General features: G+C 44.2%; 1 protein-coding gene across 1 annotated transcript in view; it reads right to left on the reverse strand.

The window, feature by feature from the left end:
- The window catches only part of RRAGD (Ras related GTP binding D), a 41,264-nt gene extending 17,900 nt beyond the window's left edge, over positions 1–23,364 (reverse strand). Inside the window, exons 1-3 of the mRNA XM_043591931.1 lie at positions 22,868–23,364; positions 6,043–6,338; positions 577–776 (exon numbers count right to left, since the gene is read on the reverse strand). Coding sequence (XP_043447866.1) covers positions 577–776; positions 6,043–6,338; positions 22,868–23,003 — 632 coding nt within the window. The 5' untranslated portion in view covers positions 23,004–23,364. The remainder of the gene's footprint in view (positions 1–576; positions 777–6,042; positions 6,339–22,867) is intronic.
- Between the last annotated feature and the right edge of the window lie 1,363 nt (positions 23,365–24,727).

Consider the following 24,727-nt stretch of genomic DNA (forward strand, 5'->3'; position numbering starts at 1 on the left):
CCTGGAGCCTACTTCAGATTCTGTGTCTCCCTCTCTCTCTGCCCCTCCCCTGCTCATGCTTGCTCGCTCTCTCTCTTTCAAAAATAAATTAAAATAAATACATACATGAATGAACGAATAAATAAACTTTAAAAACAAAAACAAAACAAAGGGGCACATAAGTGGCCCAGTTGGTTAAGCCTCTGACTCTTGATTTTGACTTAGGTCATGCTCTCACAGTTTGTGGGTTCGATCCCCACCTTGGGCTCTGTGTTGATAGCATAGAGCCTGCTTTGGATTCTCTCTCTCCCTCTGTCTTTGCCCCTCCTCTGCATGTGCACACATGCACACACAAGCTCTTTCTCCCAAAAATAAACAAACATTTAAACAAAAACCAAAAAAAAAAAAAAAATCACCAAAAATTAGAATCAACACATGCAAAGTTTGCTTTTCCCAAATACTGTCCTAATGTGTATAACACAAAATAGGGTAAACAGGTGAATTACTGCCCATGCCAAATCATTCATTGTGACTTTGGACTCCACACCTGCTAACTTCTGTCAATTAATGTGATCGCTGAGAAATTTCTGTTCTCACCTGAGGTGAATTTTTTCTAATCCAGCATCTGCAAGGTCATCATTTGCCCTCTGGTGAATATCTCTTTGGGTTTCAATTTTGTGGTCATCTGACAGACCATCCACTTTATGAATAAACACCTCAAAGTTGATGTCGGTGTTCACTTTGTAGGCCCTTGTCACGGTGAGGTGGAGCCTAGCCAAGGCTTCCATGTAATCGTCCTGGGAACAAAGGCACATTCCTGTCAAGGGAGGTCAAACCTTTCTAAGCTGCCTTCCACAGACACTCTTTTTTCCCCCAGCTTTATTGAAGTTTGATTGACAAATAAACACTCCATATATTTAAGGTATACAATGTGATGCTTTGATATACGTATATGTCATGAAATGATCCCCCCAATCAAGTTAATTAATCTATCCATCACCTTATCTCACAGTTACCTTTTTTTCTTTCATACACACTCCTAATCTGTAAATCGTGTGGGTACAACCCCCCCAAAATATTTTGCAAAAGCCCAAATAAAAACTAGTTTCATGGAATTCAAGTTTGAAAACTTAAGTTTCATTAACGAAGAGATGAAAAAGAAAGGCTGGAAAAACACAGCTATAGGCAGTTATGATTTAGCTTGATGACAGTCATTAAGATCAGAGTTGAAGTTTTATGAATTCAAAACGACTCCATACCTAGGACCTTCCCTGGGATACTATTCTTCCCCAATTTTTTAGTCCCTTGGTGAACTGTGATGAACAGTTCAAGGTGAAAACATGGTATGGGTCGCTGGGAGGATAAGGAAGGAGCCAGGAGGAAAGGTTTAGGAGCCAATAGTCTAGACCAGAGGTCAGCAAATCATGGGCCAAACTGGGCCCACTGCATGTTGTTTACGAGTAAAGTTTTACTGGGACACAGCCACACTCATTTATATATATTGTCTATGGCTGCGTTTGTGTTGCACTGTTAGAGATGACTGGTTTTCTTCTAAGGAAACTCCTTGGAAATGGTACAGCCTGCAAAGCCTGAAATATTTACCATCTAGCCCTCTACAGAAACCGTTTGCTGACCTCTCATCTAGAGTAACAACCCCAAATAACACAATACTACCTTTTTCTCCTTCCTACCAATGACACGTTTGTAACAATATGATGAACATCTGCATACACATCTCCCTGTTTAAGAAATCAAACAGTAGGGGTGCCTGGCTGGCTCGGCTGGAGGAGTGTGCGACTCTTTTTTTTTTTTTTTTTTTTAAGTAAGCTATACACCCAACACAGGGCTCAAACTCACAACCCTGAGATCAAGAGTTGCATGCTCTACCAAGTGAGCCAGCCAGGAACCCCAAGTTTGTGACTCTTGATCTCAAGATTATGAGTTCAAGCCCCACAATGGGTATACAGATTAAATATATAAACTTAAGAAAGAAAGAAAGAAAGAAAGAAAGAAAGAAAGAAAGAAAGAAAGAAATCAAACAGTAGACACTGAAGCCCCGTGTGTCTCTCTCCATCCTCCCAGCCTACCCCATCACTCTAACTCCCACACTCCAGAGGTAGCCACTATTCTGAGTTTAGTGTTTATTCTCAATCATCTCTCTATACATTACTATATACATATGTATCTCTAAACACCAAACAGAATTCATTTACGTCATCTTGAAATGTGGAGGAAGGCTATCTGAGAAAAGACACAAGGGAACCTTTTTGGGTGGTGGAAATATTCCATATCTTTCTTGACTGTGAAGTAAGTGGTTACAAGGTATATACATTCATCAAACTCACTGAATTGTATGTACACTCATAATGAATGCATTTTGTTGTATGTCAGTTACACCTCAAAAATTGTTCTTGTTTATGTCTTTAACTAAAGAAGGGAGTCAAGCAGTTAAGCGACCTTGTCGGTGAGCAAAACTAACCAATGTCAAGAGAGTATCACAATCTCAAAAGATTAGAAATTGCTACTGTAACTTGCCTGCCAGGCATATAAAATGATCTGATTACCAACTAAGTGATGAAGTGGCACATACCTACAAGGACTAAAAATAACATTTAAAAGAAGAACATACTTGGTTTATTAGGGCAGAGGGATTATGGATGATTTTTCCCCACTGTGTTGGTTACTATCTTCTACAACAAATAAAAATTCGGGGAAAATACACTGCCTTGTTTCCATTCCAAAATTAGATCTAGGGGGGCACCTGGGTGGCTCAGTTGGTTAAGCGTCCGGCTCTTGGTTTTGGCTCAGGTCATGATCTCATGGTTTGTGGGTTCGAGCCCCACATCAGGGTCTGTGCTGACAGCGCGGAGCCTGCTTGGGATTCTCTCTCTCCCTCTCTGCCCCTCCCCCACTCACTCTCTCTGTCTCTGTCTCAAAATGAATAAATAAAGTTAAAAAAAAATATATCTAGGAATTACAGGCAGGTCACAATCACCAATGCAGATGAAGCCAACACTCCATGGTGGATCTCAAGGCACATGTGAAATGGCTTCAGGGGGCCAACAGGGGCCCTGAGATGGGGTACATTTTGTGGGCTCTGCCGGGGGGCCAGCAGTGTCATGCATTTAGCTCACAGGAAATCACTCTTGATGTTTTCATTCTCATTTATTTTACAACGTTCTGTGAGGACACATGTTCTCCTTGGTGATATCTTTATATGGCAATACTGGCATTGTGAGGGATTCACAAGGAAAAAATAAAAATATGAGGCGTCAGACCAAAAGAGCCCTGCTTAGAAATAAAGGCAGTGACTTCAGGCTGCCAAGACTCCTTGAAGTTTGCTTTTCTTTTCAGTGCTTTAAACCACATCCTATAAATATTCCCCAAAACATGGCTTTTACAGTCTGCTTCCAATAGAAAAGTATATATTAGACTCTGAAACAGTTTCTCTAGTTATTCCTTCTTTTTAGTAAATGACAGCTCTCAATATTTTTCCTACATTTTAAAAAGTGGAACCTAAAAGGACCAATTTCTCAAACATTCTTACACCTTTCTCTGCCCTACAGCTAGGAAAAGGAAAAAAAGAAAACAAAACACATATTTACCAACCCAAATTTAAGTTCCATTTTTCATGTTCAGGTAAAAAATAAAACCAAATTACAGCTGCAATTTAAAAAACAGGCAAGTGAACCTATTTTAACCACCTTATAGCCATATCACAAACACCTAGGATAGAGTTGCACTGGACATTTGAATTCTATAAATGCAAATTGCTACATAAGCACAACATGGTATTGAAATGAGTACTTACTAAGCTACTGTCTTGAAAAGATGAGTCATCTGACTGGAATCTACTTCCCCAAGGGTAGGGCTACTACTGCTGCTACCTAGTTCAGCAAGTCCAGAAACAGCAGTGGGAAAAACTGGAGCTTAGAAGAGACAGATGAGTGGGACACATCCAAGAGCTCGCCCTCCATCCAGCAGCGTGCACACAACCCAGCTGCTCTTCTAAGATCAAGCTCCCTAATTTATGGTGCTGGCAGACCTCAGCAGGAAGGTAGGGGCTCCTGCCAAGGCCACAGATGGGCCAGAAAACGGGTCAGTACAAGTGGGACAGCCGGGAAAGCAGTAACTGACAGCAGGCCCTGGACCTGATGCAGGTGTCTACAGCATGCATTTCCGGATGGGCCCATGGGAGGAGAGGCACTGTTGTTCACAGATCAGGCACCAGAATGCAAAGTCGCTCCCTTGCACACCCCCACCGAAAAATAAAGAAAGAGCCCCTTCTAACATATGGCCACACTCCTACAGCTACACTGTTAGTACACAGTGCAATCACTTGGAACTAAAAGGCTTAGCTGAAAATTTCATTATTATATTAAACAGGCACCTAGCTCCCTGAATGAATTTATGATGCTCTAAGGCATGAGCAGTCTTCTCAGAGAATGGTTTTCCAAGCATGGGCTCAGAACCATTGTTACTAACAGTTTCCACATCCCTTCCTCCCTAACACCATCAGCATTCCTGGAAGGGGCAGGTGTGCTGAGCCCACCTGTCTGATTGTTGGTCCAGTTTCAGGGAAATATCATGTCCTGAACTTAGAGCTGGTTTAGTGCATTCTTGAAGGACTTACTGCCATTTATTCCTCCACAGCTACAACAGAGGGCCCTTGGGGGGGTACCTGGGTGGCTCAGTTTGTTAAGTGTCTGACTTCAGCTCAGGTGATGATCTTGGGGTTCATGAGTTCGAGCCCTGCATTGGGCTCTGTGCTGCCAGCTCTGAGCCTGGAGCCTGTTTTTGATTCTGTGTCTCCCTCTCTCTCTGCCCCTCCCCCACATGCTCTCTCTCACCTTCTCTCTCTCTCTCTCTCAAAAATAAACAAAAAACATTAAAAAAGAAAATTAAAAAACAAACAAACCAAAACAAACCTGAGGCTAAGCTATGCTTCCAGGACACTTTCTAAGAGAGCCTGGACATGGAGAGTTTGAAGAGTGTCATTGTCCCAATTCTGTTACCTGTACTCTTTCCTAATACCGGCATGCCTGAGATGCACCTGCGGTCCTGCTGCTTCCCTTCCCCCTCCTCCCCTTTAACTGCTGGCCTCCTACTTCACAGGAGAAAGGCCCAGAGTACCAAAGAGACAATTCAGAAGACTAGTTTGAATACTGATAAAGTGAGTAACTAATACCTGGGTAACAAGGGTCTTCACCAGTCAAGGGGTCCCCATGTCTTTACTTTCAAAGTTAAAGCAAAGCCCAATCAGGATGTCTTTTGGTAAACTACTAAAAACAATCCTTTGTGGTAGAAAACAGGACAGCTTAGAGGATATAACTTGAGTTTAAATAATTGAGCAAATGCTGTAACTCAACCAAATCCATGTACTTATTTATGTGAACAAGGTTTCTCAGTGCTTACATCTACACAAACAAAAGTAGAATTGATCCTAAATTCTTATTCAAGCATGAATACATTAATTAAGTGGGAAAATATCCATCATCTTAAGAGATACATTCATCAAAATGTTACTTTTTATATTTAATAGTTACCTATAAAATACATACTAGTTACACTGTCAATCAATTGTGTACTAGTAATAATTACAATAATTTAATTCAGAAGCAAAACTGCACCCTTAGAACTTTGCCTTCCTAGGAAAGAGTAAACGTTTTCAGATGTAGACTTATACACATCTTTTTGTTGCAGAGAACCTGTGCAGTTTTGTGGATGTCTGCCAAGAGTTTCACGGGGGACACGTATTTGCTGTCTTTGGCCCGTATGGTGGTCCCCTCCGGTTGTGAGGTTTCTGTGATTCGCTGAGACATACTCAACTCAACTCACATTGCTCACTGCTCACTGGTTAGGAATGCACAGAGGGAGCCTTTTCCCCTTTGCAAACTCCCTCACCCCCACCGAAAGCTGAGTGGAGCCAAGCTGTGAACTCAGAACTCAAACAGCTAAAAACACCAAACCAAAATCATCACAAAGGAACTGGTTTGAACTGGGGGGGGGGGGGGGGGGGGGGGGGCGGGGCTGCACTTCCATGTACCTGAGACTGAGCTTTACCTGGGAGTCTATGACAAATATCAGTGCTCCTGTTCCCCGGAAGATCATCTCATAGTCAAATGTAGGGTCAAAAAAGTCAATCTGTCCTGGGAAGTCCCAAATCTGAAAATTAACAAAGGAGCTATTGGAAACGTCTTCCCTGCAGATCTTGTTCGTGCTCTCCAAGAACAGTGTTTCGTTGGGAGACATTTTGTGAAAGACAACTTTCTGAATAGATGACTTGCCGCTTCTCCTCAGGCCCATGAGCAGGATTCTCGGCTTCACCTCAGTGCTGAAGGGATCGCTGAAGTCCAGAACTGGAGAAACCACAAAACAAGAATGAGGGTGAGTCGCCGTCACAGTGGTTAATTAGAGGACTTTCACTTCCACCTCAGATGGGATTTATGATTCACTGACAGTGCTACTCTTCCAAACGCCGTGAGTGCTAACTACCTCACTCCACTCATGGAGGGGCCTGTTAGGAAGTGCAGAACACTGAAGAATGCTGTGTCACTACCTGTCACACCATTCCAGAGGGCCAGAAAACCTGTACAATTCCACATCACAACCAGCAAATCTGGAGTGTGAGGAGTAGAGGTTTCCTGGAGCAAACTGTGCAGGGAAAAAATCCAGCCTTAGCATTCCATAGCAATGTCTTCCTTGCCTAGATCATCAGAGTCTCTATGCCTTAAAGGGATGCTTATGCATTTGAGTTATGCATCAAATAGAGAATTTTGGACTTCATCAAAATTTAAAACATGGGTGTTTCAAAGGACACTGTTAAGAAAGTGAAGACAACCCACAGAATGGAAGAAAACATGTGCAAATCATGTATGTGATAAGGGTCTAGTATCCAGAATATATAAAGAACTCTTACAATTCAACAGTAAAGACAACCTAATTAAAAAAAAAAAAAATAGGCAAAGTACCTAAATGGACATTTCTCCAAAGACACAAAAATGGCCAAAAAGCACATGAAGTGAGGCCCCCACATCATTAGCGATCTGAGAAATACTAATAAAAACCACAGTAAGATGCCATTTCACACCCACTAGGATGGTTATAATAAAAAACATCAACAGTAACAAGTGTTGATGAGGCTATGGGCTAATTAGAACCCTCATACAGTACGGGTACGAATGTAAAATGATGTGTTTTGAACAGCTTGGCAGTTTCTCAGAAGGTTAAACACTGAGTCACCTCGTGACCTAGCAATTCCACTCCTAGCAACATATTCAAAGAAATGAAAACGTGTCCAATATTCCTCCTGACAACACCTCTTATGTCTTTCTCACTCCCTGGTCCCAATCTAATTCAATAGTAACTGGAAAGTGATTCTTTTTTCTCTTACTGTAACTAACAATAACCACATGAAATGATAACTCTTGTCTAGACAATGATAACAATCACCTAGAACACATTAATACTTGATAATGTCTTAGTGAATTTCATTTACTGTATATAATATTTTGATGTTTTAATTTGCAGCAGATTTAGGTAAACACACAAGTTTCAGGTAAAACAAGAACTGAAAAAAAGTACGCAGGTACAGATGTGCGCAGCCACTATTCCACTCTATGTAACACTTCACCCCCACCCTACCCACACATTCTTTTCCAGTCCAGCTCGACCCAATTCAACAATCTGCTGATAATATACTATAGAAGCAGTAATGCAGAAGTAAAGCACCCAAAAAGTCACCAGCTCTCTTCTTCATCAGTCATTATATGCTACTCACTCTCAGTACTGTCATTACAAGTCAGTCTTAGTAAAAGCAGGGCATAAATTAAAAGAGAAAACAGGGCTTCCAGTTTTAAAATTTTCAGACTGATAACATGTCATGGTCTTCCCCTCCCTCAGTGAATCCCTAAAAATAACAGAAAAGGTATAAACCATAAATAAATGGATGAACAAATAAACATAGATACCTGAGCTTGAAGCAAACAAACAAACAAACAAACAAAACCCCTCAAAGTTGAGATTACAGAGCAATCCCTAAGAAACACCAAGGTCAGACTGAAGAGGGAACCTGTAGCCCTTGACCAGAATTAGTAAGATTCTGCTGCAGAAGGTAGAACTGGTGGAAGCCCAAACCGGAAAGGACATGAAGACAACCATCAGGGCTGTTATTTGGAGAATCATAGTGAGAAGAAGCCAGTAGGTGAATTCTGTGCACTACTCCTACCACCCAGTGCACACTTCCAGGTGGGAGCAGACTATAGAAGCTCGTGTAGGAGAGGGGAGGAGGTGCTCTAGGAGCTCAGGATGCCCAGAAAGACAGGGGGCTACCCACACTTCCACCCTTCAAGTACTCTGATCTTCCCTAACTCACTACAGTGTGTGGATTCAACAGCTAGAAGCAGTACTATCTTCTCTCCAGACATTTCCTCAAATGTCTAACATACATACACTTGAACATACATCTGAAGAAGCAGAGTTCATAAAGGAGTCAGAGTAAAGTTTCAGGTATAATTAAAATCTTCAGAGAAAAGGTGGTATCCACAAAACAGGAACAGACAATTTCAGAACAAGAGCAACCATGGAAAATATGGCCTTAGAGACCTTAGAAATAAAAATGTAATTGTAGGGGGGAGGTTAGATATATGGATTGAAAAGCAGAATAAGAACAGATTAAGAGGGCAGTAGTGAACTAGAACATCCAATCCTCTCAGAACGTAGTACAAAGGGATAGAGTGCTGGGAAGTATGAGGCAAAGGTTAAAATGACATCAGGAGTAGTCATCTCAAACCCATAGAAAATATAAATACTTGTGAAAATGCATTAGAAAAGGATCCAGAAGGATGTGCAACAAACAAAGAGTGCATGAGTGAAAGATTTGGGGGCAATCATCAAAGGGATTTGGCTTTGATTTCATTTAAAAATTTTCAGGGGCGCCTGGGTGGCTCAGTCGGCTGAGCATCCGACCTCAGCTCAGGTCACAATCTCGCAGTTCGTGGGTTCGAGCCCCGCATCGGGCTCTGTGCTGACAGCTCAGAGCCTGGAGCCTGTTTCAGATTCTGTGTCTCCCTCTCTCTCTGACCCTCCCCCGTTCATGCTCTGTCTCTGTCTCAAAAATAAGTAAACGTTAAAAAAATTTTAAAAAAAAATAATAAAAATTTTTAGGCTAATTTATTTATTTATTTTTTAGTAATCTCTATACCCAACATAGGGCTCAAACTGATGACCCTGAGATCAAGAGTCATATGCTCTTCCAACTTAGCCAGGAAGGCACCCCCCTGGCTTTAATTTTAAAAAGGAAACACATTTATATACATATATTATTAAAATTAGTTTCAAAAAAAATGTTTAATGTATAGCGAGTCATGGAAGACACAAAAATATTTCAATATATTAAATATTCTTTAAGTTGTGATTTCAATTCCACATTTTCTTAAGTGGTTGTCATAAAGTTTTTGTCTTTTTATTATTATTATTTTAATGTTTATTTTTGAGAGAGAGAGAGAGACAGAGTGCAAGCAGGGGAGGGGCAGAGAGAGAGAGGGAGTCACAGAATCCGAAGCAGGATCCAGGCTTTGAGGTGTCAGCACAGAGCTTGATGTGAGACTTGAAGTCACAAGCCATGAAATCATTACCTGAGCTGAAGTCAGAAGCTCAACCGACTGAGCTACTGAGGTGCCCCCAGACAGCGAGAGAATCTTAAGCAGGCTCCACACTGTAAATGCAGAGCCAGACATGGGGCTTGAACCCACAAACTGTGAGATCATGACCTGAGCTGAAATCAAGAGCTGGAAGCTTAAAACTGACTGAGCCACCCCGGTGCCTCCAAGGAAAAAAAAAAATAATGTATTCTCAAGGACAAAAACGGAAACCTCAAGAGCTGTAGTTACTCTATTATCACCTCACAAACAGCTAGTGTTAGATCAATGCAAAGAGTAGGAGAGAAATGCCCATAGGCAGTGGGTTGTACTCAGTGTATTATAGGGGTTATGAACGCAGACAAAGCAGTGCAGGATTTGGATGGGGTTGATGGGGATGAGGGGGAAGGATGCTCTCCAAGAAGAACAGAGCCCAAATGCAGGTAAAGGCACAATGCCTTTTGTAGAACAGGAAAATACGCAAGCGCTGAAAACTCTGCAACTACCATATGCCAAGTACTGTGCTAGGCACTCTCCACTCTTTATCCCATTTAACTCCTTCAGGAATACATAGTATTATTTCCACTTCACAGTTAAACAAATTTCAGGCTCAGGAAGGTCAAGTAGCATTCAGACTGAGGGCTGGCCCATCCAAAAGTCTATCCAATCTTTCCTGCTGTGCAACACTCAATCCAACCAAAGAAAGCAAAACTCCACACCAAATTATGCACAAACACAAAAATATCTAAGTGTCTGTAAACGTCTTTGTTTCTTCCCAATTTATACTGCTGAATGTCAGTCTAGATTTTAACTTATCTTCAGCAGGGTCTGCAAGTGTCTATGCGGCATGATCATCCACACTGTTGCCCTGGAGGATGGACCTCCTCCTCCTGGGAGAGTGGGGAGGTGATGGAGGCCACTGTGCAGAGAGGAGGTGGTGTATATGCATGTTTACGTACACGGACAGGGGGGGAAATGAGATACACATGCCACTACAACATACACACACAGTTAGAAATATTTCCTTTTTCCTGCCAAATTCAAGCGTGAGCCACCAACGGTAAACTGCTGGGCAATGGTAGGCCAGGTCAGCAAGGATACCATCAACTCTGTGGAGACTCCTCAGACCCATACAGATGCATTTTACATTTAGCTGATATGGACAGAAATATACTCCATGTCAGGTACCTTGCTAGACCTTTCTGCAAACTTTTATACTCCCTCCACCCCCATCCAATGAGGAGGTACAAGTCTGTTTGCACCTGAGGATTCTGGGAAAAGGAAGGTGCCCAAGCTCGTGGGGATGGTATGTGGTATCTTCACCTAGGCTTTAGCCAACAATCAGATGGCATTCAACAAAAACTGCAACAAAGAAAACAGAAGAGATTAGGAAATAACAGAGTACATCATGCATAGTAAGAGCACATACGACCAGTAAAACTCTTTTAAATTTACTTACACATATGTGATGCTAGTTTACAATATAAATGTATTTGTTATGTGAACCACATTGAAAAACACTTTGCTATTGATCAGGAGAGGCTTTTTACAGCACAGAGGACTGCTGACAAAAATCCCTCCTCTAGGGTCACCTGGCTGGCTCAGTTGGTAGAGCACGTGACTCTTGATCTTGGAGTCATGAGTTCAAGCCCCTCGTTGGGCATAGAGGTTACTTTAGAAAACAAAGAAAAAATTGATTTGCCATTGCTCTCAAGGGTGATGGGCCTCTAGGGTCTGATACAGATCATGTAAATATATATGTATATGTATATGTATATGTATATATGTATATATATATAATATATATATATATGTATGTGTGTGTGTATGTTTTAAGGTCTTTTAAAATTTATTTTGAGAGAGAGACAGAGAGAAAACAAGTCAGGGAGGGGAGGCAAGAGAGGAAGGGAAAAAATCCCAAGCGGGGTCCTGTCAGTGCAGAGCCCCACTCAGGGCTTGAACTCATGCACCTCAAGATCATGACCTGAGCAAGCTAAAATCAAGAGAGTCGGATGTTTAACCAACTCAGCCACCCAGGTGCCCCAGATCATGTATGTATTTTTAAAAAATCTCTCCCCGGGGCGCCTGGATGGCTCAGTCGGTTGAGCGTCCGACTTCAGCTCAGGTCATGATCTCACGGTCTGTGAGTTCAGGCCCCGCATCAGGCTCTGTGCTGACAGCTCGGAGCCGGGAGCCTGCCTCGGATTCTGTGTCTCCCTCTCTCTCTGCCCCTCCCCTGCTCATGCTCTGTCTCAAAAATAAATAAAAATATTAAAAAAATAAAAAATAAAAAAATAAAATAAAATAAAAAATAAAAAAATCTCTCCCCTAATCCTCTCCCACCTCCCCTCAAGTATCTCTGCTTCTGAAACCCTGTGCTTCTGAAACCTTCTGAGAAGTTTGCAGAGCCTCTCATCCCACTCTGGGAGAGGTAGCAAGGGGTGCACATTAGGAAATGCAGCAGCCAACCTCCTGGCCTTCTAGACCTCTGGCTGTCTCCATTAACCTTTCCCTGTGCATCACCACTTGCTCAAGAACATCCTGAGAGGGGCACCTGACTGGCTTAGTTGGTAGAGCATGTGACTCTTGATCTTGGAGTCATGAGTTCGAGTCCCACATGGGTACAGAAATTACTTAAATAAATAAATAAGAAAAAAAAAAAGAACATCGTGAGAAAGATAAAAGTGTGGAGGAGAATGAAGGATGAGAGCTGCAATGAAAGGGCTAATACTTTTTTAAAAATGAAAGATCAGAAAGGAACCACAGGATTTGGGACTGGAGATGGAATCCCAGGGAGGACTCTTTAAAAGTGTCAGCAGGTGTGCAGGAAGTTGCCGGAGGAGGTGAAATTTACCAGAGGGCAGTTTGTTCAGTTTCATAAAGGTTCCCTGATCATCTGCCAAGTGTGTGTTAGATGGGGCTGAGCCAGGGGCTGCAGACACAAAGAAATGATTCATTCCTTAGTGATTTGAGGAGAAAACAGACAAGAAAAACTGACAGTTACAGTGCACTGCTATCTAAGGTGTTATGGGCTCAGAGAGAGAGCTCCCTGGAGAAATATCTGAGTCTTAAAGAAAAGGAGGCATAAAAGTGATGAATGAGGGAAAGGTCATGCCAGGAAGAGATCCTGGCCTTCCTGGAGTTTAAGGAATGTAGTTTAAAGGCAAGAAAGGGCTGCACAGAGTCCAATGGCTTCCCACAGCATTTCACATAAAATCCAAACACCTTCTTTCCCCCAAAAGGCCCTACATGGGCTGTCCTCTCATCCCGGGCCTGGTTTTTCTTCCTTACTGATTCCCTATCCTGCAACCACACTGGCCTTATGGTTCCTCACCTCCTCCTCACCTCCCCGTTGGACTTGCTCCTCCCTCAGCCTGGCAGGCTTCCGTTAGCTTTCTTCCCACTCAGCCCAGCAGCGATTTTACCTCCTCTCAGCTGAATGAGGCCCCATCACTTCCTGATAATCCTGTGTCTTCTTACTGCTATACAAAACTATCTTTTTACTTTGTACATCTGTCTTCTTGTCTATTTATTGTCTGTATATATTGTATGTATTGTCCCATATATACACAGACAAATTACAAAGCATATGGCATGAGTCCAATAAATATCTTTGAATAGGTTAGTTGATACAGAAGTCTGTTATCTCCACAGCAAACAAAAACTGCAACAAAGAAAATAGAAGAAGCTGGGAAATACCAGCGTACCTCATGCATAATATGAGTACACACTGCTAGCGAAACTCTTTTAGGTTTACTTAGACTTATGTGGTGTTAGGTTCACAATATATACATTTTATTGTGGATCCCGGTCAAAAGTATTTTGTCAACCACTGCTAGACTCTGCTTGCTCATCAATGAGATGCTGAGAAGTTTAGATTTTACCTTGAAAGCCAGGAAGAAATCACTAAGGATTTTAAGGGGAGACTAGTATGATCAGATTTACACTTCAAGAAGTTCATTCCAGAAACAGACTCGCTAGGCGGGGTCAGTGTGGGGACAGTGAAGGGGTTTGGAATAAGCCACTGTGGCATAAAAATTGTATTGAGCTAAAAGTTTTTGGAGTCCCTGAAATCCCGTATTTGCCTAAAGCAGAGCCTCCCAAAAGAACTCAATTGCCACAAATCTTCCCTGAAACAACTCTAATCTCTCAGTGAAGAAGGAGACAAGTCAGAAGAGAAGTTGACACCACACCCAAACAGATGTGGTCCCTGACGAAGGAGCAAGGAGCGTGGGGCAAGCTAAGGGCACAATGCAGGCTAACAGCACCAGTCCGCCCCCCCACCCCTGCCGCCCCCCAGGTGGGACATGTATGATATTCCTTGGGCACTCCTGGCTACGCCAAAACAAGACAGGGCAAAAAACAAAGGATTAAACTGATAAGAGTCTGCACCAGTTTACCAAAAAAAGGCCATCCCATCACAGCCTGAAGTCCAGGAACTCCCTATGGTCTTCAGGTTACTGATTTGCTAGAAGGAAAAACCACCTTAGCTTGACAATAGCTAGACCTCCAGTAAGTCTTTAGCATGTGAAAGTCTCTTTAGAAACTCCCTCTTGACCTTATCTCCCGGACTCCATAAATTGGTCACCCCCATGCTTGCAGTGCAGCTCTTCCAGCCCACGGGTCCTGTCCCCGGACCCCATGCTTTATCACCTTTTTGCACCAAAGACGTCTTCAAGAATTCTATCTTGGCTGTCGGCTCCAGACACCCCACCATCACCCCAAAACTTTCTCCATCCCCAAATAATCCTACCTCCCATCTTTTCTCCGGTGGGCCCATTATCTTTCCAAAAAGTCATTTGCTTTCCCATAAATGCCCTTTCCCCAACTCCCTTCCAAGAAGTCATTCATTCTCACAGAACTGCCCCTCAGCTCCTCCCAACCCTCTATTAAGATGGTAATAAAGCCTGGAATTCTAAACACCTCTTTTTTTTTTTTTTAATTTATTCACTTAAGTAATCTCCACACCCAGATCAAGAGTCACATGCTTTTCCAACTGAACTAGCCAGGCACCCCTCTAAACACCTCTTAAATTGCATTTTCTGTGTACTCTCATGCATTAGTATATAACTAAATCTGTTTTTCTCGTTAATCTATCTTTTGTCAACTGACAAAAGTTTAATTTGCAGGCTCCCAATTCAGAACCTAAGAGAAAAGAGGATAAGTTTTTCCTCCCCTGACAGCAGTTAGGTTGTTCTATAATAGGAAAAGATAGGATTCAGTAGGCAGACAAAGAAAGATTAGAACCTGAGGTTCCTGGGTGGGGAAAAACACTATTTTGGAACAATGCTGGGATTGCCTAACCACAGCAAACCCCCTCAGGCATAAGGTTCCTCTTAAGAATGTAACAGATACCACCTACTCCCCCTTAAGTTTCCCTCTGGAATTTGACTAAAGACCTAACTAAAAATAAGTAGTAGACCATAAAACGTAGGACCCACAAGGAACGTGGCTGTAGACCCACCCCTCATACAATGAAAACGAGCCAATCAGGAATGGACAACCCAGCACCTAGAGCTATCAATCCAGTAAGGGTAGGACCTGAGAAGGACTGAGGGGGAAGGGAAGGGAGGGCTGACCAGAACCTTGTAAAACAAACACCCTTGCCTACTGTAGCAGGCATTCACTTTTGAATGCCCCGTCTCTGTAAAGAGAGCTTTCATACTATTCCCCCTTTCCGATCTTCTACTCTAATAAACTTTTGCCTGCTGCTCATTTTGTGTCCACCTCTTCATTCTTTGAAGTGGCAAGACAACGAACCCCGGGTACTGAGGTAAAAAATCCTGCAACATTTCTAGAACACAAATGAAAAATGAAAGAACTTAGGCACAGGCCATGTAAATGGTCGGAAGGAACGAATCTGTAAGAAATTCCAATTGACTCAATAGTATTTAGTAATCCCCAGGACGCAGAGGACAAGGGAGAAAGAAGCCCCGAGTTCCCAACCTGGCAGACCAAGCCAACACAGGCCCATTCACAAAGATGGTAAAGGGAAAGAGGATGAACAGGTATTTGAAGGTGTGGAGTGTGGGGTGCCTGTCTACCTGCAGCTCAGGTGAGGAAAGAATCCAGGAACTCCCAAGAGGAGGAAGAGTGGGAACACATGAGGTCACAGACAGGTTTGATGTGGGAATGCAGATTTGATGCAAGCCCATGCCTCAATGGCTCATTTTCCTCTAATCCTGTTGGCTGTGGTGAGGGCATTTTTGAAAGGTTTTAGCCTTGGCCACCATGCTCAAAACAGTGTCACTTCTAATCCTCAAGGTGATAATGTTTTCCCTTTACAGATGTAAAAACAGAGGCCTCAATACTTACTACAATAAACATTCAATAGATGTTTGTTGGTTAGGATGAATGAATTAGAGCCACTAAACAGGATTTGAAGCTAAATTAACAGAAGCTTTAAAAGGAAACTTCATATCTGACTTTGGCCCAGATTAGCACTCAAGAGTATGAACTTTATGCCTCGGTAGTTTATCTACTGTGGTCAGGGGCACTGAACATAACTTAGCTATCTTGTACTGGGTCCTGTCAGTACCCAAATTTTCCAAACAGTCTGGCTTTGTAACTAGATTGCTAAAAATACTAGGGAAACCCCACCATCCATGGAACAGCATTATGGGGAGGCACCACGTAACTGGACAGGTTAATTACCTCATCAATAACTGGCAGATCCCTGTCAAAACCCAATAGGCCTGATACATACACAGGAAGGGACAGATGCCTCACACCTTGAGCACAAGGCTGTCTAGGAGCCACACTTGACTCATCTGTGGGTTGGGAATGTTCACAACAAAGAAGGAACCAGAAATCAGGAAAATGGGAACTAAAGTCCTGATGCCCTGCTAACACATCGGCCTTGCCTCCTTAACCTCAAGAGGTCTCTTTGGAGAGAACGAGACATCATATGAAATGCACTTCATAAATTCTTAAGTATTATACAACTGAAAACTACTATAATTAAGGAAAGTTCCCCAACAGATGATAACCTTTGAACGGGTCCAAAACGGGAAAGTGAAACAAAGATTTAACAAAAAATGAGGATAACATGGTGGCAAAGTGATGGCAAGTGAAATGGTTTAAAAAATACTGGGGCGGGGGGGTGGCGCTTGGGTGGTTCAGCAGGTTGAGAGTCCAACTCTTGGTTTCGGCTCAGGTCATGATCTGATCTTTGTGGAATCGAGCCCTGTGTGGGCTCCTCACTGAGTGTGGAGCCTGCTTGGGATTCTCTCTCTTTACCTCTGCCCCCTACTTGTAATGTGTGGTGTGCTTGCGTGCAGGCTCTCTCAAAAAAACAAAAATATAAGGAGAGTGACAAACTGGGGTTCAAGTCCCAGCTCTGCCATGTACCAGTTGTGTGACCCCAGTCCTTATCTATAAGTCTCTATCAGCCTGTGCATACAGGTGCACCCCCCTTTCTTTCTTTTTTTTCTTTTTGTTCTTTTTGTTCTTGTTTTTGTTTTTTTACTCCAGCCCTAGCCTAGGTAATGAGAGGGTCTTTTGTGGAATGTGGCCACATTAACGCTCACATAGCCTTCAGGGAAAGTTAGAATTTCTTTGCTATTAGTATTCTGTGGGGTCAACAAAGGCTTAAGTTTCTATATACTAACAGTTTTAGGAAGAAGCCTCTGGTTTGTTTCTATTTGCAACACTATATGTGGTCCTTTACATTTCTGATCAATGGAACTATTTACACATTCAAGAGCCGGGAGCTCAGGGGTACCTGGCTGGCTCAATCAGTAGAGCATGGCTCAATCTTAGAGCATGAGTTCAAGCACCATGTTGGGTGTAGAACCTACTTAATTTAAAAAAAAAAAAAAAGGACCCTGGAGCTCAGTGAGAAATTCCATCCCACATGGAAATTAAATATATGAATGATAATAATACCACTAATAAGAGAATATGCAAAAATCATAAAGATTCATTGTCCATTTGATTAACACTTAGGAGAATGAAATGCAAACAGAAAACAGAACATATATTTTCAAAGGCACGAAAGTTTGGGGGGGGGGGTTGTTTTGTTTTTTAACCTTTATTTTTTTTAAATTTTTTAAGTTTATTTTTGAGAGACAGATTTAGAGTGAGTGGGGGAGGGGCAAATAGAGAGGGAAAGAGAATCCCAAGCAGGCTCCACACTGTCAGAACAGAGCCTGATGCAGGGCTTGGAACTCACAAAACTGTGAGGTCATGACCTGGGCTGAAACCAAGAATCAGAGGCTTAACCGATGAGCCACCCAGGTGCCCCAGGCATGAAAATTTTTGAAGGTAATTTTTATTTATGTGTGAACACCAAATCTTTATGAAATCCTCTCACATCACACTGGCAGGTCACTGAAAACATAATCCCATACATGAGTTTTTCCTTGACATATATATTCAGTAACATTTCTGATGTGTTCTGATTTACCAACACTTTTGCAAGAAGTTCTTGTGAACTTTTTTTTTTTTTACCATCACTTTGAGAGTGATCCAGGTGGGTTTTCTGTGGTCCTCTACTTTACACACTGAGAAACTGAGTAGGAGTCTCCCCCGAAAGGACCTCAAGAGGAGAAAGTCGACAGCATCTTGAATGATTTAGATCAGGAGTGAAAAACCCATTTGTCTTGAGTATCACAGCAGAACCAGGGAAAGCCAGTTACAAGAGAGCTTGAGGGCTTTCGCAGAGAGGAAGAACAGAAAAGATTTGAAAAAGAAAAAAAAGATAAGGAAGAATAAAGGAGGTAGAGAAGAAAGTAAGAAAAATGAGCAGAGAAGAAGTGGCTGTGGTAGGTAGGAAATGAATCCGTGTCACCAACCACAGCTATGAGGGTCAGGGGACTGACTGAAGCAGAGGGTAAACAGAGAGACACCTGGGACTGACAATGATGCTCTTTCAAACTCAGAGCTACATCCCTTATCCAGAACTCCAGAACGTAGTTTCTGCCTCTTTTTTCCCCACCAGACTACCTTATGTGTTCTGATATAAAAATGGGAGAGATTTCTGAAAAAAAGTATAGAATCAAGATTCTATGAATCACTGCAACACGTTTACAAATCATCTAATATACACCTATGTCGTCTATGGGGTGCTTGGGTGGCTCAGCAGGTTAAGCGTCTGACTTCAGCTCAGGTCACGATCTCACGGGTTTGTGGGTTTGAGCCCAATGTCGGGCTCTGTGCTGACAACACAGAGTCCTATAGCCTGCTTCAGAGTCTGTGACTCCGTCTCTCTGCCCCTTCCTTGCTTACACTCTCTCTCAAAAAATAAACATTAGAATTTAAAAATAATTTTAAAACTATCCTCTCTAAATATATGTATTCGGACAAGCATCGTGTCTAAGGTGTGACTTTGGTCACTATTAACTATTCTGTATTTCATCTATTCTAATTCTTCTGTATCTCTGTATTTCCTGGGCTATAGGGAAACCCAAGAGATTAGGCATAGCCAGGGCTGGGGTCAACCCAACTCTTTTTGGACAAGACAGAACTACAAGGAAAGGGATTACATATCCACAAACTTGTCTCTCTCCTAAACTTTGCTCAGGTGTAGCTCATGTGGCTGCAGAAAAGTCCTGGCACCCCTGAGCCACAGTCTCACTATCATGAGAAAAATTATCTATCTCTACTTACACTCAAGGAACAGTGAGAGGATGAATTCACTAATAACTTTTAAATTACTTTAAAGAAAAAAAAAGGCTGACACTCATGATTAATAGATGCAAACAGGTGGTTTCACTGCATTTACAAGTATCACCTGCTGACCGGTGGATTCTTCATGCCTCTAGTAACGACCTAAACTGTCACTTGCTCTCTTAGGAGAGACTTCACAGGCTGCGGTGGAAATCCCTACCACACACATGTAGCTGGGCTGTGGATGAGCAGCTGTTTTAGCCAAGTATATATAATGTCTTTCCCTTAAAAATTGGGAGAGACTTTGGGAAAAAAACAATTTCACTTTCTGATTAAATATGATCTTTTCACTGCTTTCCTTCTTATTGCAGTTTTTTTTGTTTATTTATTTATTTTGAGAGAGAGAGAGAGAGAGAGAGAGAGAGAGAGAATGAGCAAGGCAGGGGCAGGGAGAAAAGCCTAAGGATTCTCTGCGTCAGGGCTCGAACTCACTGTGAGATCATGACCTGAGCCCAAATCAAGAGTTGGACGCTCACCCTCAACTGCCGGAGACATCCAGGCGCCGCGTGTTATTGCAGTGTTTAAAGCACAGTAATTTACTAAAGATTTAAACTCCATGTGTCTAAAAATCATTTCTGCTGCAATTGTTTTTAATGGCTTATTGATTGCTTCCATTCTCTAGAGTTCTATCTGGAGCCTGGAGGTTGAAGGTGAGATTCACCTTATCTCTGATTAACAACTCTCAAAGGGAGGTTGAGAGGTGCCCAAATCTGTCTTTACCAGAACTAAAGTGCCCGAGAACACTCCTGCTATTCATGAGTAAAATTTGGAGTACAAGCCGGAGAAGTGCATAGCACAATGTGGTAAAACTTACATGGCCCTCGTCTTAAAAATAAGATCAGAGGTTCCTTCCAAGACTAACGGAAATGAAATTCACGCTATCCACTTTCAATCTACCTTCTTTTGCACAGCTCCTGATAAACTGGTTTGCAACTTACCTAGTGATGCCTAGGTAAGGCATGCCACCTAGTCGGGTATGCCACCTGCAGGGGAGATTTCTAAACCTCAGGGGAAAAGCCCCAGGTCTCTACTAAGCAAAGGCATTAAATAAAGTCCATTAGGAAGGTAAAGGGGGAAGGGGGTTCATTAGAGAAATGCTTTGTTCATGGTTCAAAATATACCATACCCATCTTTCCTTAGAGTAAATAAGCCCCTTTCCCCTCACATTTCATTTCTTATAGAGTCGGTAAACATAATTCGCCAAAAATAATACAGGATCCTAATGCAACATGTGCCCAGGGCCCATTAGAAATTGGGATGACCCTTTGGTGGCACTCTGAGGTTCCAGAAAGGGAAGTCACAACTCCTGGCCTCCACCCTCATCTCGACTCCCCAGGACCATACTGGCTGGCATGACACTGTCAGGAATAATTGCTGCTAGAACTGCTGACTGAGGACCCTATCTGCCACTCTAGAAAGTGAACGCCCTGATAGTGATTCTGCAGTCGGGCGTACACCCCAAAATCAAAGTCAGGGACACGGAAAGAACAGGAACCTGAGATAATAGAGGAAGTCTTCTGAGAATAGACCACTACCCACAGCAGGCCCAGAGGGAGAAAGACCTAGCTTCAGTAATGTTTGCAAGAGCAAATATTCATTAATTGCTCCTCTTACCACATAAATACACTCAATGCTTTTATAGCAAGATTCCATGTTGATCCCAAGAACTCACGAGGGATGATTTTATTGCTGAAGTAATGAAAAGCATCAGTTACAGATGAGTTTGCCTTTAGGTTAGGAGCAGTGGGGACCATTCAAGACAAGGCTCTGGGGAAGCCCTTTGTTCAAGAAATCCCACCCCTCAGGCAAAGCTTTCTTTTCATTTCAATTTCAAGTCATCAAATCAAATTTTAAAAGTGCCCCCTTAAAGAACTGCAGAATAAATAAGCAGTTCCGGTACTTTCCATGGAACCTCTCAGGTCCCCAGGACAATATCGAATTACAGGGCTTTTCTTCCCAGATATAGCCTCTCTTTTTTCTTTTTTTAAAAGAGTATCACACATGCACCCTATTGTGTGTCTACCATTTCAAATATCTTGCAAATACATCCCCATTCTGAATCTCTAGAGTCTGCTAAGAATCTAGGAGGAGCTAATGAAAGCAATTTGAATAATAACAAAGCGACCGAACAATTTAATTACCAAAGGTAGCCCTAGAGACTCCAACAAAAGGACTGAAAGCCTTTATCCACAAAAACGTGGCCACGTGCTCAACTGTGGGACCAATTATGGGGAGTGCAGAAGAAAGAAGCACACAGGTGCACACACCAAATTTAAGCAAATGGGGAATTAGCACAAACCCTCTCTGGAGACAGGATGCTATGAAAAAGTGTGACTTAGAAAGCTTCTTTCTAATCTTTCAGGCCCAAGGCTTATTTAACTTTCTTCCCCCGCCCCCCCCCTTTTTTTCAAACTTTCTTCCCTTTCTGATTAATTGAAAATAGCACCTATCATATGTCAAATAATGGCGACTGTTCTCCAGAGAAAGGCTTTGTGTAGGAATTTTAAAATAAGTTCAATGAATTTTCAATAAAAGTTCTTCCAAATCAAGTCACAAAGGTAGTTCTATCCCTCACACAATTTCCTCAAAGTGAAATGTTTAGAAGTTAGTTCTTTCTTTTGGAAGCATACAGTTTCATCTAGATGTCAACAGCCAGATTCTATTGACCTTTTCAAGTGACCCTACGATAGAGAATTTTTCCCTTGCTTTGGAGGCGGACAAAAAAAGATAAACCTTTCTGGAATCCTAAAAACTCTCAACTTCCTTAGGCCCTAAGAATTAAATGCAGGAACCCCCACAGACTGAACAATTACTAAATACCGCTTCTTAAACAGGAAATAGAGTTTGCTTCTGAGCGGTAACGACTTTCCCCGCCCGCGCTCACTCCGGGGCAGGCACCGCCATGCCCAGGTGGTGACACTGAGCAGAGATAAGGTGTCCTAACAACCGTATTTGCCTGGATCCCGGGAAACCCGCGGCCACTCGGCGACTCCCACATCACCTGCGCGCATCCCCCCGCGGCTCCACGGATGCCCCCACTCCACAGACCTGGGCAGCCCAAGGACCCCTCCCGTGGCGACACGGGGTAAGACTGACACCCGCAGCTGCCGACGACCCTGCCAGTCACGCTGCCGCCGGCTGCCTTTTTTAGCCACGACATCTGACCAGGCTTCCACAGCAGCATTCAGTAAGAGATCCCAGGACGCGCCGGGCGGTCCCCTCCCCTTCCCAACCCCCAGACCCTGCGGAGAGCTGGGGCTGAGGGGTGGGGGAAGATACTGGCCCTGGAAGGGGACAGACAACATACATTCCTCCTGCCCAGATACCTCCTCGCTGCTCTCTCCACGAATCCGGGCCCCCCCTCTGCCGCCTGCACCTGGTATCCCCCATTTTGCAGTCCGCGGTGGCTCCTCGGGCGCCCCTCCCCACCCCCACTCCTCAACTCTGTGCTCCTGGACCCCCTCCAAGTCCGCGGCCCGCGCGCCTGGTCTGGCCCGGGGCTGGAAGACACAGAGGGAAGGGACCGGCTGCGGGCTGAGGACGCGCGGGGCGTGGGGCCGGGCGGGAGACTCCGCGCTCACCTCCCTCCTCCGCCCCGCTGTCGGGGTCGGCGTCCGAGGAGTCGGGCCCGTCCCCGTAGTCCGCTAGCCCCACCAGTTCATCCTCCTCGTCGTCGTCCTCTTCCTCGGGCTGCGGCTTCCCCAGCACCTGGCTCATCGCTCCCACGGCCGGCCGTCCCGGGGGCGGCGGGGGACCCTGGTGGGGGGCCAAACCTCCTCGCCTGCCGCTCGCAACCTCTTTCTGAATTGGTGTTTTGTCTGGAGGTTCGCTGGAGCCCGCGGAGGCAGGGCCGCGCGCCCCCCGCGGCGGTCGGCGTCCAGGTCTGGGTCTCGCGGTTCCCACCGCGCCCGGAGCCCCCTTCCCCGCCCCGCCCGCCTGCCGGCGGAGGAGTCAGCCGGAGCGCGGCAGTTCCTCCCTGAGGAGGGAGAGAGAGACTGCGTGACCCAAGTCACCTGACACACACTGTCACACACACACACACACACACACACATACACATACACACACACACACACACACACACACACACACCCGCACGGGTGCGCGCGCGCTTTCCCGGGTTCTGGCACCGCTCAGCGGGGCGCTGGGCCGAGGACGCGCACACACCAGGCAAGGGGGGGACGGGGGAAGGGCGGCGCGCGCCCTCCACCTAACCAGAAGCGCAGGGTGGCACACGCCCGGTACCCCGGGCCCTGGGACGCTGCGCGGTCACCCACCGCGGCTGCGCTCCAGGGGCCCCCACGCGCTCTTCGTGCACGTGGTCCCCGCACAGGCCGGCGAGCTGGGGACCTGCACACCCTAAGAACCTATTCCCCATCCACCTCCGACACACACCCCTACCTTGGGTGGCTTTCTCCAGGTTTCCGTCCTGGGGAGGGTTCCAGTCCCAAGTGGGCTGCCTCCTCCTTCCCCCAACACTGCAGGGCCCAGGCCCCCCATCCAGAGCAGCGTGCCTAGGACACATGCTGAAGCTCTCAGAGAAGAAAACTCCGAGAAATGCACTGCAGAGGTTCAGTCTCCATAGCAATTGCCTTTCAGTGTGCATTTATGGTTCAAAGTGCTTCCCACCAGGAATATTAGAAAATCAGGCCTACCCGGATGTAAATGTTTCTTAAAAACATAACATGCCTCATGGCTGCCTAGACTAAATAATAATTCCTCTGCAGCATTTGGGTATAGGTCGCAGGTACAACATACTGGGGCTCTTCATGACCACCTCCTGTCTCATTTGTTTCATAGACTGTAATCGCACATCTCAAAATAAAATGTTTCAAGGCTTGGGGGGATGAGGGGGGCAACTCTCACATAAGAATAGCAACTATGTGGGGGTGAAACTAAAACCTGCATTTCTCCACAAGCTTTTTACCACAGGACATACTGTACCCACCCTTTCTGGATACTGCAAAAATCACGTGGATGAACTTCCTTCTGTCAAGCACAATAAGAAATAAACCAGCTGGCCAGCATGGTGATCCAGATCCTACAGGTGCCAGCAACGCTGCAGGTGGTGTAGGGGAGGAGGCGGGGAGCTGAGAGTGGAAGCTCTTGGGGCCCACGGGTGCTGCCTCTGTCAGAGACATTTACTGAACACCTACTATATGCCAGGAGCTGGGCTAAGTGCAGGGGTGAGGGAGGCTGAATCCACCTATACTCAGAACAGTGTCCCTTCCCTGGAAGAACTCTCAGTCTAGCCAACCATGACTCATGTTCTGGAGTTTGTAGTAGTTGTGCGTGTTGAAGGTGAATGTTGACACCTAGGAGACAGCTACTTCTAACTGGAAAGGTCTTGAGATTTTACAAGTGGAGGCAACATAACTTGCTATGACTGTATCCATCAAGGTCTTTCTCAGGAGGAAAATAGATGGCACATGCAAAGATTT

Source organism: Prionailurus bengalensis, chromosome B2, assembly GCF_016509475.1.
Source record: "Prionailurus bengalensis isolate Pbe53 chromosome B2, Fcat_Pben_1.1_paternal_pri, whole genome shotgun sequence".
Lineage (NCBI taxonomy): Eukaryota > Metazoa > Chordata > Mammalia > Carnivora > Felidae > Prionailurus > Prionailurus bengalensis.